Source organism: Aythya fuligula, chromosome 9 (assembly GCF_009819795.1).
Source record: "Aythya fuligula isolate bAytFul2 chromosome 9, bAytFul2.pri, whole genome shotgun sequence".
Classification (NCBI taxonomy): domain Eukaryota; kingdom Metazoa; phylum Chordata; class Aves; order Anseriformes; family Anatidae; genus Aythya; species Aythya fuligula.
The window spans coordinates 5,284,941-5,299,440 of record NC_045567.1 but is presented as its reverse complement, the minus strand read 5'-3'; the positions used below and the strand labels follow the sequence as shown (position 1 = coordinate 5,299,440).

The window sequence follows — 14,500 nt, the reverse complement described above, 5'->3', positions numbered from 1 at the left end:
CACCCTCAGTACAGTTTGAGATTTAGGATGGAGATACAGATGGAGCCTCTGTTCTACCTCAGGAGTCCTGCTCTTGCTTTTCTGCTATATGTAACAACACCTATCTGTGCCTCAACACAAACTATTTCTGCAGGCAGCTTGCAGGACAAGGCACTCCAGGGGTGGAGAGGTGAGACCTATCTGATGAGCAACAGTTGAAGATGGGTTTAGATTCAAGAATATTTGTACTTTCCCATCCTATAGACATCTACATTTTTTTTCACCTCTCTCATTACTCTTCGCCTCCCTCACTGACATTTCAGTCTGAATTCCTCATTTATTCCTCAGACTTTCCACCTGTTTATACTCCTCGAGGCCTACCAGAGGCTCATACTCCTGCAGAGGTCTCTTTTGAAAATTAGAAGAAAAAAAAAGATGGGGCAAGATACTCTGAAGAGGGAGGTAGGGGATCGCTAAAGAGCCAAAGAGCATTTAGGAAGGATAATAGAGGTCACAGAGGAAGCAAGGAACAGTAAATGCATGTTGTAATTAGCCCACCCAGGTCATTAACTGTTGCTTTCTCCATGACACTCTCCCTTCTTCAGGTCAAGAGGGTTATCTGGTGATCTTCAAACGCTTTGGGAACACTAGCTGAACTACACGATGTGCATTTCCCTGAGCAAAATGAGGTAACGAGATTTTGTTTCCACTACAGATAAGCGGCTGTCTTCTAGCTCTGGATCATTGTTAAAATGAGTTGCATCCGAACCTGGAATTCAGTAGCAGCAAGTGATTTGCATTAATGCCACGTGTTATGCTTTCATTGACAGATGATAGCTCTTGCCTATACTTGACTCATTTTACAGATGTGCCTGTTTCCAGAACTACATATACGCATTAAACCTCTCATGAAGGGACACGCTCGGTGGCAGCAAGAAGCCTGAAGCAGCCCCACCACAAACACACGTACGCAGAGCTCTGCCACCCACCCCCCCGCCAGCCCGGCCCGCTGAGCTGCGAGGCAGGCCCCCGGCCAGCACCACAGGTAGCCCAAAACTGGTTCGCCAAAATACTCTGAACATATTCAAAACCGCAGAATGAGCTTCCACCAAATGACCCCTCTGCAGAACGTGGCTGCAGGACTTTGGCCCATGCAAAGAATCTGCCACAAGGCCTCAGCCCCCTCACAAACACCAAGGTCTCCCTGCTGCTGTAACCACACACGCTCTTCAGTACCTGGCAATGGAAAGGCACATAAAGAAACCTTAATAGCAAGCACCAGGGGGCTCATCCACGTATGTCCTTGTTTCCATTTAAAAGGCTTTGGATCTGCCTTGGTAAACGTAAAAAGTATTTATCATAAAAAAATGACCGTAAGTGTAGCCCCAGCTGTGACCATCCCACCTTTTCACAAGTGAACTGAAGCTCTGAATCTAATTCTGGATGTTTTAATGCAATGGCTTTTACTACCGAGCGTGGCTTGGCCATTCTGCCGTGGTGACCTGTGCTTGAAACATGATGGATCCGATCACAGTTTGCAATCGTGTTAAACTCCCACTTCATACCAAGAAACTGCAGATTTCAGGTGTGAGACAGAACATGAAGACGAAATAGTGTAAGGAGAAAAGGAAATATGAAGAAAGTGAAATGGGTGTGCTAAAAAGTGGAAAATCCATTTTAGAAAGCCAAGACCAAACTACTCTAAACTAAATAACTCAAACATTTTATTTATATTTTATGTAATATTTATTAAAACGAGTCAGATGCCAAACATTATTCAGAAGCAGTTATATGCCTTCTGCTTTAGATGAAGTGATACTTTTTATTTTGTGAAATCTTATTATTTTACTTAGACTATGTTCAGCTGCCTTAACTTACACTGAACATTTCAGGAAAAAAAATCATAGCACTTAATCATATTATATGATTCTATGATAATCAACACATATCATGGAAAAATCCACATACATTTTTACTGCTAATTAAAGAAATCTTGAATTTTTTTGTCATTATTAAGCCAATACATAAAAATAATTCTAATTAGCACAAGCCAACATGTATGCTTAAAAGCAGATTGTAAACACCCAGGGAAATGCTTTCTTTGGTTTGTTCATTTCCAATACGATTTAAACACAGAGATTTCTTACATTCGGTAAATTTCATCAAAATTACAAACTCCCCACATTATCAAGTCGATTTTTCAAATCTAGCAGGTTCCCCATAGCTTACTTCTGTTCTTCCACAGCCTCACCTCTGGGCATTCACCACCTAAACGCACTGAAGCTCAAAGTACAGCACAACCACCAGTAAAAATCACAAGCATCATACTGGGAGACCAGAAACTGCCATCCTGTAGTGGGAGCAAGAGAAAACTAACTCTAAAGTATCCACGTCCTGCTTCACCAGACAAACTGATGTATTTTGTATTCTGCCTTCACCAGCAACAGCAAGGATCTCAGTCCAAGGCAGCCCAAGGCCTGGTAGCACTGCGGTCACCCCTACCACATTGAATTTCCTCGTGGAAGCAAAGCGAAGGATATAAAAGCTACTGTGTTTTGGAGACTCAAAATACAGCAGTACAGTTACACAAACAGCACTGTGTCAGAGGCAATATGACCTGCTTGTACTGGTATAGCATTCAAAAGCTCTAAATTGGGTCAGCATTGTGCTTGCTGTTGTGCAAACGCGCACACGGCCAGAGGAAACACAGCTTGCCTGAGTGACCCAGGCATCCCAAAGCCATGTCTGCACTAGCAGCCAAGTCACGTTTGCTTTAGTGAGACTCTGGCTCCCCAGTTCCTATGTCACTTTCAGAGATGGAATGTAAATTACTCTGGCGATTTGGAAACAAAGTTTAACCACAGAGCCTGGCCAAAATTTTCATCTCTGAAGGCCTCAAAAAGAGAATTGAAGAAAAATGAGAGCGCAATGTAAAATAAAAGGAAGTCATTTAAGGGAAGTAAGCACTGGTTGCCCGAGTTCTTCATGCATTTAGAACTGACTGGACTGACCAAAAAGAAATCACTATGCTATATATAATATTCAACAAATATAATAATTATATATATATATATTGCACTGGTGTTGAATGTATTAAGTGACCTAATAGGTTTCTTCCTTCTCTATTTTCTAATATTTAGATCCTACTTCTTATTATCATTTTTGCTTTAACTAGATTGCAAGTGATCATGCCAGCATCTTATTTCATTGATCTCAACAGGATACTCTTTAAAAGATGCATTTATTCACTTGGGAACACGCTAGCGTAATTAGCCTTGACATTTCAACAGTCTGATTATAAAAACAGAGTGTTCTATGTGCTTTTAAGGCAAAAAGATCTCTGAACTGCCAAGGCAAAACATCTGAGATGCAAATTTTGCAGGAAACTCATGGATATTTTGTTAAAACTCAGTCTTGACCATTGCAAGCATGAGTGCCAAAAACACACAAAGTCAAAAGACTGATGTATTGTTAATGGCATTTCTAATTTTAGCCAAAGAGTGGTGGTTGCTTGTTGTTTTTTATTTTATTTAATCTCCCTCCTTTTGCCTTACAATATTTTTCATGGTATCTGCCTCTTCCCCATCGTAATCCCCACCCCAAATCCACGTGTCCAAAACCATGTCCTATTGTCCTGGAAGCAGGAGTCCTTCTGGATGCACCAGGGGACCCATCTGGGGGATATCAGAAGCAGTTGAGCTGCCTTCTGATGGGGAGAGGCTAAAGGCCTAGAGGCTAACTCTACTGCTGTTGGCAGGGATGGAAATCATCATGCTGCATTAGCAATGTGATGGAAACCTGAGTTCTTTTAAAACAAACAAATAAAAGACAAATAACATCCCCCCCCTCCAAAAACCATCACCCCCCCAAAAAAGACAAACCACTAGGCTGTGCCAAAGGGAATGACTTGCAACCTTCTCCCAGTGTGATCCAAAATACTCAACTCTCACATGTTTCTCTGAAAGGCTGACTCAGTCCTGCACAACTACTACTAAACACTGCAGCTGAGTAGTTCTGCAGAATATTGACGAATAAGCGCATTGAACTGTGTATTTATAAATTAAAGCGCCACTAATTTGAGCCCTCAGGCAGCAGAGACCAGAAAAATAGAATCAAAATCACATCCTTTCTTCTCCTTTATATTTATAAACGTCTTCTTGGGCCTCCATGTGTTTGTAGTTGAATAATTTACCCATATGAATTCCTCCTTTACCCCAGGAAAAAAAATACGCAATTACAGGGTTATCTACTACAAGAATGCACACAGAATTTTCTTTCTGTATCCTGTACATGATGCAAGAAGGAGAGGCTGAAAAAAGAGACACTATAAATTTTCCATAAACCACATTAGGAATAACTGTAAAGATCTATTGAGAGGTCTTAAATGCTTCTGAATCTGTCCCACATTCCTTTATCCCATCTCCCCATAGGACCATGCAGCTGAAGTACAAGCTCAAACCATTTCAGAAGAGCTGAGTGCAAATAAAGACTTTTTTTTTTTTTTGGCAGAGGTCCTCTGTCTCCCATGATTTCCCAGTGAATGCTTTTCACTGTTTGCCCCTGAGAAGAGACTTTTCAAGCTAAGAGATCGAAGAGATTGGACTTCAGAGCTCTCAAATCTTGCTAGTAGCTTAAAAGTCATCATTGCTTCTCTCACCTTTGCCCCCCTCTGTCGTCTTCTCCAAAACCCTTCTCTTCCCTCCCTTGTGCCAGAGTGAAACAAAGAAAACAATATGCAAGCACAGCACTAAAGAAAATATTTTTACAGTTTTTCTTCCAGCTACTCAGGACTTTGAGCTCGTGGGACTTCTATTTGCTGAGGCTGTGATAAGCTTTTTACAAAAGCTAACACACTTACTATGAGTTTGATATGTGACTATTCAACCCCATCATAGTAGCCAGTCAGACACACTCTTCTGTTAAACCATATTTTTCTTTTTGAAAGTTTTCAATCAAAACAATTTAAACCTGGGATTTGGCCTAGAAAAGCCTTTTCAGGCAGGATGTATTCATGTTTCAGAATTCTTCCCCACTTTCCCCTGCTTTTTCAGCATTATTCATGGACTAAAAGAGTCCAAACTAATTTCCCCCGTGGCCTTTTGGGGTTAAGCAGGACTGCCGCACGCCCTGCTTGGGGCAGGGGCCAGGAGGCAGCGGAGGTGCTGGAGGGGCAGCAGATGCAGCTGCAACCAGCCCAGGCCAGGAACCGGCACTGCAGGACCTGCTGCCCCACGCTGTGCCACACAGCGAGGCGCACGTCCCCACGCAGCCCAACACGCGGCTCTCGTTTCTGTTAAGGCAGGAGGCCTGCCTTCAACACGCAGCCCAGAAAGATGGGTCTGACCAGCCGGTCCTTGTCAGCTGAGTCAGGCTGCTGGCCCTTCACTTGCCACACAGCAAGCCTGAAGGCTCAGCGGGCTGCCCAGAGCACCAACAATGAGCACCACCTCCCTCCCTGCCGCCAGCCGGCGAGGAGGCACTGGGCACGCACAGTGCACCCCAGGCTGCTCTTAAACCAGGCTTAGAACGGAAAGATGATGTGAAACACTTCTCACTGCCAGGCTGAGGCAGGCTCCAAACTGCTGCCAAAGCTGGCCCAGTTCATTCAGGTCTAAAAATAAGCCTGATGCAGGAATCAGAAGGTGGCTAGAGAAGATGCTACCCACTTCAGTCCCTATGCACCATTTGTTAAAAGAAACCATAGCTGTGTTTCTCTGAAGCTCAGAAAGAGCCCTTGATCTGTATCTACAGAAAACTTCACTTCTGAATTAGCCTCCAGATTAATTCAGTAAAAGTATGCCAGAGACACTAAGGGCCTGCACTCTGACTTAATGGTTTTAAAGAGTTTTTTTAACTGGACCAGTAAAGCACTGCACATTTGTGATTTTAACTTACAATATGTGAAGTTTTAACTTCGTGTTAAAGAGCAACACTTTTTTTTTTTTTTTAAAAAAAAAAAGGGTCATTCTAGACCATGGGGACTTAAGTTTTGGAATTGCCTCTGATAAATGCACAACACCAAAGAACTTTTCCCTTCCTGCTTCATCTAATGTGCAGAACAGAGCCGAGTGCCTCTGGAAGAGGCAGGGGAGGAGGTTGCCCCGTCTCCACATGACATCCAGGCTCAGACACAAGGGAGAGACTCACAGTGTCCTTGAGCACAAAGGCACGGCAGGAGAAATCACAGGGAGCATTTTAACGCTTTATTACACTCAGTGCTGAAGTACTTGTGATAATTATAGTACTTGTGATTCTTGCAACGTGGAGTTTGTTTCAACATTTCTTCCCCCAAAAGCCTTTCCTGTCCCCACAATTTAAGTACACAAATAACATTCACAGTGTAAAGTCTGTTTTCAGTTGCTTGTAGCTTTCAAAAAATTCCCCTTAGGGGCTGAAATGTTCTAAATTTGATCTCAGCCCAGAGGTGGTTTTCCCCACCCCCCTCCAGCTTAGAAACATGCATTTGGTTACCCTTCAACAGTGGGAAATGAGAAAATAGATGGTTAGGAGGTTTAAGACTCTTCCTTTCGTGGGTGTTCAGAGATCGCCTTGGGGAATCGAAGGAAAGGGGAAGCACGGGACTGACAGGGTAGAGAAAGGAAGACATGGAGGGACTGTGAGAATACCCCATTGGTCCAGTTGTAATCAGTTAAATATTAATTAAATAGCTTCCCAGGCAATGCAATCTGCAAGATCAGTCCTTACAGCCAACCCCATTAGAAAATCTCAAGAGAAGAAAAGAATTTTCTGGGTTTACCCAGACTCAGGCTGCAAAGAGCCAGCTCTTGTACATAATGCTTGATCTGGAAGCAGTCAAAGAGATCTTTGTGTATATGACCATATAAAATTTGATATCTCTGATCTCTGTCATACTGTTACCAAAACAGAAGTGTGACTAAGAAAGCTTGAATGCTACATCAGTATGGCTATCCAGCCCTCTCAGGCTCGAGTCTCTTAAGGTTATTTCTTTTCACAGGTCGTCTTTTATTTCATGCCCATCATAGGTGGCTATTTTAAGGGGCTGTAGAGAGGTGTTGAATGCTGATAAGGAAAATCCTGTATTCCTTAATCCACTGCTAAAGCACTCTGCCAGCCTCCAAGGGTACCAGACAGATGGAGTGCACTAGGAAGCTACCCACAGGCTGGCTACTTCAGCCCCGGCTCATCTTTAATCCAGAAAGGTTTTGTTCTGGTATTTTAATCATTGATTGACTGGGAACTTTCCTCCATGCTGGGTGAGGTAAAATATCCATATGTCAGAGGTACTGGGGAATTCGTGTGGCTGTAGATCATAGCAGTGGTGTGAGACAAGATGCGTCTCAAGGGAACCAAGGAAGCCATAAGGAATGTAAAAAGTCACAGGGTTAAAGCCACATTAAGACAGCTGTTATGTTAATGAGAGTTCTGCTTTTCTTCTAGCTGTGGGTCATTGATTTAGAAAAACATGAACAGGGTCTTTTTCATTTTATCGTATCTTTCCACTGAGGCTAACATAGCCTAAAACGTCATATCCTAGATCCTGTTCGTTTGGTAACGGTATGTCTGTAGGAAGTTATCTATATTATGTTACTGCATGAAGGATTCCCAGGGCTTGATTTGGTCTTACCTGGCCCAAGTCTATATACGAAGATGTTTTGCAAGCATTTTACTTAGTAAACAGGTTAAGAAGAGAGGCATGCACCACTGAGTTTGCCCTCCAGACAAATTCATCCATACATCTGATTTTCTTGCACAGTCATAACAAACACTTGCAAGAAATTTGGTCTGAAGTCTTCTGCAAACACATTTATCAGGTAAAAGTGACAGAGGCAGGATCTTTTGAGATGGTAGTCAGTAAACACAGGCAGGCTGCAATAGGCATCCTTGTCTTAAAAGGTCAGAGGGATATTTTGAAGCCTATTTTGGTTTCCAGAGTCTGAATGCCTCAGGCTGAGCTTCAAAGGGTCAAAGCACAACAACAGTTTCACCAAAGCAGCCAAACCCACCTGGATGCTTGGTTAGATCACAAGCTACCACTCATTTTGCTTGTCACCCAACCGCACCTTTGCTTACAAACACGTGCACCTCAGACTGATTTAAGCTGGGCACGCTTTCAAATGACTCTCGCATGTCAATTAGTGAAAGAGCACCAGAGCAGTGGAGGATTCCGCCTGTGGCATTAAACATTTCACAGGACACGCTTCTGTGTTGTGAAACAGAGCAAGTCTTAGTGTGAACCTGAACTCCTGGCTGCAGTTTATTCCAGAATTATTTAGCTACTATTTGAGCATTTTGGACATCTGAAAACCCAGGTTCATGCTTTTTTTTTTTTTTTTTTTTTTTTTAATCTAAATCAACTCCATGATTTACTCCTCCAGCACTTTAGCTTGTTTTAGACAATCCAGATCTACATGAAGTTGTGAAGACCTAACAGTTATTTGAGGGTTTATTTTGTTTTGAATTAAACTGACAGTGGGGATAAAAGAGATATTACAAGGTTTGAATCAACTTCAAAAGCTAACCTAAATGTAAACTATAGATACTGCACTAGTTATTCTGCTCACTTGCACGGCTCTATAAACACATTGTCCTTTTTAAAATGTTTTTCTCTCCTCTGTTAATGCCTGAAAGACCCAAACAACAACAGATGAAATCAGTTAAACAACTATAAACTGGCACAACAGCTGAACTGATTATATGCAGAGTGCTGTCAAATGCATAAAATAAACAAACTGGGATAATAGACCTTCTTCTCTAAAGACTCAGTATTGTATTTATGGTAGGTATGGAACAATTACTGGGGAAAACACACACAAAAAAATGTTTTTCAAAGCAGTTGTTTTACAAAGTTGGAAAATCACTGTCCATGTACAGATGTAGAAACCCCTAAGGTTGTAAACAACGTGGCTTCAGGTTTTCCTTTTAATTTAGAACAGGATCGTGTGAAAATATAAAAGGACTGCCATGCTAATAGGAAAGGAAATTCCCCTTGTTAGGCAGCTTTTAAATACATACCTGAACTCGAGCCTCCGTGAGTTTGGCTCTTTGCGCAAGTTCTTCCCGAGTATAAATGTCAGGGTAGTGTGTCCTCTCAAAAGCTCTTTCCAGCTCTTCCAGTTGCTCTGCTGTGAAGGTTGTCCTGCTACGACGCTGCTTTCTTTTTAAAGGTAAGTCTGGTTCAGAATCGATGTCAGAGCCTTCATCAGACTGGGGTGCTGATGCTCAAAAGAAATTAAAAAAAATAATAATAAATTATCTTTAGTTGAGGGAAAAAAAAAATCAAAAGATTTTATGAAATCTTCTTATGTGGAAAAGCTGTTTTTTCTTCCCATGACTCAGAACTGAGTGGCAAACTTCAAAACCGCAAAAAGTGAGAAACAAATCAGAGTTAAATGTTCCACTGTGCAAACGTGCTCAAACAAAAAGAATTATCAGAAGTTCAGATATGAGTTTATCACATTTTTCCGACCCAAGATTCTTCAAGGACCTCTAGAAATCTCTCTGAATGAATGGACAAATTATTCGATTTGCTTTAACTCTTCCAATGGTTTCCAAGTGCTTAAAACCATAAGTAGTTCTGCTTAGATCCAAATGATACAGCCTCCTTCTTTTCCCTTAACTGCTAAACAAATGCAAATATCTGTCACACCGGTGTGCGTGCTGTAACTTAAACGGTCTGACACTGTGGATGCACGTGCGTGTGACTTTCCCTATAGATCCAGCAGTGAAACCTTACTGCTGAAATGGTTATGGAAGTGATTACAACATCACACTTTGAAGAAGCATTGAATATAATATTCTACTACATAATATTCGAATTTAGGAGAATTGGTTTCTTCAATTATATTCACTTTATGGCTTGTGTAGTATTTATCCTATATTCTGAATTCCATGTTTAATGGATATTTAAATGTTCCTTCTCTCGCAACTTACTTGCCTGTCTTAGGACCGCCTAACAACCTCTGAACAGTCCAGAAAAGTGTTAATTAAAAAAAAAAAAAAAAAAAAAAAAAAAAAAAAAGACATGGTGTACAGAGAATTCCTGTAAAAATAGCTCAGAGCAATAATTTGTTTTGACTCAACTCTTCCAGTCGCTAATGCAAGGAGATACTAGCGTATCACATGTGTGACAACCAGAACTGAAATACAGAACAGGCTGCATCGCCTCCTTCCCCTAACATTTCATGATTTCTCATGAAATCTTTTCATGATTTCTCAAGAAATCTTTCTGGAAAGCCTAGGGAGGCTTTCCAGAATAGACCGTGGCTACAGACGGATGCAGGTGGGTGCTGATGGCTCACGGGATGTGCATGCAGACCAGCCTCCCAGTGTTGGACCACAGGTCCCTCGCACCGTGCCCCAAGCAGGTGCTTAAGGAAAATCATAAAGAAACATCCCCTGTGATATGCTTCTGGTTCTCAGGACCTCCGTCCCAGCCCATGCTGTGAGCTGGAGGACAACTCTCCAGCCTTACAGGAGAAGTCGTGGAGCGATCTCAGTGCCCACGAGAGCTTCAGGCTGTGCTCCCTGGTAATTGCACTCCAGCTACAGCCCGGCTGGGCTAAACCCATAGCTACAGCTGTGAAGGCAGCAAAGACTCTTACAGTACCCAACCACATTTTCTTTCCCCAGCAAGCCATAATGAACCAAAAAAACAAAAACAAACAAACAAACAAACAAAAAACAAACAAACAGGTTTTCAAAGCCAGTCTTCACTTGCATCTGCTGCTGTCCCAGGCAACAAGCGTTCCCCTTCTTCCCCAAGACTTCAAGGGAAACCACCTAAAGAGGGCAGACACTCCCCAGCGATGCTGAAACTGCTTGTTCTGTTGAAATGCAATCATTGCTTCTACTGCTTCAATAATTCCAAATAAATTATTGATACAGACATTGATTTAAAATAATCTTCTTAACTTGATTTATTTGAAAGTAGCTGAGAACACAAAGCCAGAACAGAAATCACTCTTCCTCAAGCTGCAGCTAAAACCCCCCACCTTCTTCAGCACTAGCTATCTTACATTTCCAATTTCACTCAAGCTGTTTGAACTAATAAATACACCTAATCTGTTTATTTAGTCCTGCAGCATGAGAAAGACAAAGTTCTTTTATAAGCAGCTCAGCTGAAGAGTTTATGGATTTCTGCGTAAAAAAGAAAAAAAAAAAAAAGTGTAATTACTCTAGCCAAGAGGCTCTTATGTGAAAGATATCTTCATTGTCCAGACACCATAAATATTTTGGACCCAACATATGCAGGACATCAGGAGAAACTCCCACAGAGCTCAACATAAATGCACTGTGAGAACATCCATCTCTCAGACTCCTGCTTGTGCAAAAGTTTTGCCCCAAGTAAGACTGGATTTAGCTGTTCTGGAGAATATTGTCCCTGATGACAAAGGGGAATCAGTACAAGCATCCTGTCCCAAGTAGTTCAAGTTCATGCCTTACGAAACAAGCAATCCTAGGGTATCCCAAAATAAAGATAACACAAGAAGTTGGTGACAAATCCCAAGTCTCAGTTGGAGCCCCAACCCAAGTGAATCAGTGGCACCTGCTTTCCTCCAACTGCCAAGCTACATGATAGCTTCATACTGGTGTTCAAAAATACAATTAAACATAAAAAAAATACAGGGCTTTTTTTTTTTTTCAATCATTTCCCCACGTTAGCCTCAGATACCTATGGCACCCACACGCAGCTACATCACTCTCTTCTACCCTTACCGCCTGGGTCAAGCAAGGGCTCCTCTAGGTTTTGTTCTGCTCCTGCTCGTTTTTTGAAAAGCAGACTTGAGGCAAGCTGGAGCAGTGGGGCACTGTACTTCTGAAAGTTCTCTGCAGAGCAGATTGCCTGAAGGCAGGCACAACCCCGACGGCGGAGCAAAGATGCAAAGACATGGCGCTGAGCACCCTGACCTGGAGCAGCGCTCACACCGCAGGGGTTTTTATGGGGGATGGGGAAGCACCACAGCCTGCAGCATGGGCCCCGCACAGCCCCCCCCAGTCCAGGGTGAGATGCTGCTCGGTCACAGCAGGGTGTATGGGGGGACTTTGTCAGGCACCTACATACGTGCCTGTAAAGAGCCAGCTTAAACTGTGCAGCTTAGAGTGGATATTTATTGCCACGTTTCTGACCTGAATGCCCTCGCTGACTGGGTGTCAGGAGGCCTATAATGATCTTTCTAAAAATGTTTTATGAAGACATAGCAAAATCTTGTGATGTTTCCCTGCACCCTGTATTCCTGCAGCAATGAGAACAAAACACTGACTTGATTTCATTTTAGCTTTACATTTCATTAAGCAGTATATGAAACGGACAAAGATAAACCAGTCAGAAAACACTGAGCAAAGTATCCAAGAGCCAGACAATGTGTCTTACACAGATGCTAACATTTAGAGATAAAGTAATAAAAACTAAAGTAGGGAGAAAATGCATATCAAATTAAATGGCTTTCATATCCCTCTGATTTCATCAGTATTACCCTTTACCAGACCTGGCTACCACGAGCAGCTTTATTGAAAACACTGAGTTCCTTTGTCTTGTCTGATCCATGATATTAAAAATCAGACAAATGTAAGCTCAAATGATAGTTACATGTCTGTGTGACAGACTACACTATTTTTATTTGCTATTAAGTGTTTTTAACAAGGATTAGTTCCAGGGACGTTTTTATCCTCATCTTTGCTTACTGTTATTAAAATTTTATATAGGTGAGAAGCCTATCAGAGTATTGGCTGAGCACACAAATTGGACACACCTCAGCCTGTAAAACAGCAGTAATTATTTTACATCTGTTCTGTAGCCAGGGTGTACATCTCTTTTGCTAAGCAGCATCTCTCTAATAGATGCACCGACTTCCATGGTCTAATAAGACACCGTTCAGCATAGGAAAAAGTGGTCAGATTTTAGCTGGGTTATTTCCTTCTCCACCACCTCCACAGACCCACATCACACATATCACTAGCCTTTACGTTTGTGCTAATGATCCCAGTACTCCAGCCCTGCAGGCTATAAATGGGAAACAAGGAGACTCACCGTGCACGGGGCTCGCAGCTTCCCTCCTCACCACACCAAGCAAAATGGGAGCGGCAGCCAAAAGCACCGCCAGTAGCTGAGCCATGAAGTTTAATTAAAGAAGGAATTACAGCATTAAAGAGCAATTATTTGTCCCTTGGCCCCTCGTGACCTGTCTGGTGGCCTGAGGAGAGGCTGCATCCCAGTTAGCACTACAACTCGAAGAAGTCCCTGCTCAGCTTCACAGGCGTTTGGTCACGTGGAATTCTGCAATTATCGGTTTTCCAAACACTGTAAATAGACGTGTCGGGGCAAAAACTGAGCAACAAAATAACACACAAGAGGTCATTCCCTGGATTGTTTTTCCTCTCAGCAAGACATTTCATTTGAATAATTAAATAACAAAAACATGACAACCATTTAAAAGCCATACATATGGATGCAGCACACCGCACACCACAAACCCAACCTTCCTGCGACCTGTGAAGGCACAGCTTCTCTGGCAGCCTTTTGGGCACCTTAAAAGTGTTTAATTTTTATTATTTTATTTTTTTCCACAGCCTTTTCTTCTAAAGCAGGGCAGCCGCTAGATGAATTCTGACTAGCCACAGGTCTTGCTAGAACAAGACTGGATAATGAGTCACGAGAGCAGGGTGGCTGCTGGCCACTTTGCTGGCCTTCCTCCGTTGACACAGCGTTCCCTCACCCCACAGGCCGCCCTCCCAGCGCCTCGTCCCGTGCCGGTGGCAGGGCTCATGGCAGGGCTCGTGGGGACCCGTGGCTGCCATGCGGGTGGGAGGGAGGGGACGCGGGTGACCTCCGTCGTGTCGGCTCGGGTGCAGGCGAGGAGGAACGCGGCAGGGCCGCCGCCCCCACAGGGACCCGCGGCAAATGACAAATGACACTTTCTCTTTGTGATCTTTGGGATTTTTGTTGACTTATTTGGAGGCTTTTGTTGGGTCCTAAGAAATGGCCTGTGGCTGAGGCCCATTCTGCCGATTTCCACGCTCCATCTGTGGTATCCATCAGCAGGGCCCTAGCCCGCATTCAGGGCTCTGACACCTGCCTGGCAGGATGCGGGCGGCACAAAGGAGGCGGGCGGGGGCGGGCGGGGGGCCGGGCAGGGCGGCCGGGGGAAGGGGACGCACAGCAGGGGTTAATCCACACTCCCCAGCCCCAAAACGGCACCTGGAGGCAGCCCCGCGAGACCCCTGACCGCATCGGGGCCTGGACACGGCACGAGTGGTGTGGCTGAGGAACTGGAAGGGAAAGGGATGGAGAAGGGGGAAGCCATCGGGAGGTCAGGCTGAAAGGCTCACCCTGGTGCTCCCCGCAGAAGCCCCCAGTGCTCAGACCCGCACTTGAGCTGGGGAAGGATTTCGGCATCGGGCACTCCAGCAGCTGCTGGACCAGAAACACACCTTTCTTTCCTCAGAGTAAAGTCCACAAGAGAATAAAACTGCATCTTTACTTCCTACCAGCATCCTCCTTCCCCCCCTCCCCGCCATCCCTCCCTCCCAGTTTAGGGGCAGG

At 43.6% G+C, this 14,500-nt stretch overlaps 1 protein-coding gene across 3 annotated transcripts in view; it reads right to left on the bottom strand.

The window, feature by feature from the left end:
- Nucleotides 1–14,500, bottom strand: part of PAX3 (paired box 3) — a 77,349-nt gene that overhangs the window by 17,865 nt on the left and 44,984 nt on the right. For 2 of the 3 annotated variants that reach the window (XM_032193315.1, XM_032193316.1), the window contains exon 5: nt 8,974–9,179. In XM_032193315.1, coding sequence (XP_032049206.1) covers nt 8,974–9,179 — 206 coding nt within the window. The remainder of the gene's footprint in view (nt 1–8,973; nt 9,180–14,500) is intronic. The other variant, XM_032193318.1, reaches the window with a different exon arrangement.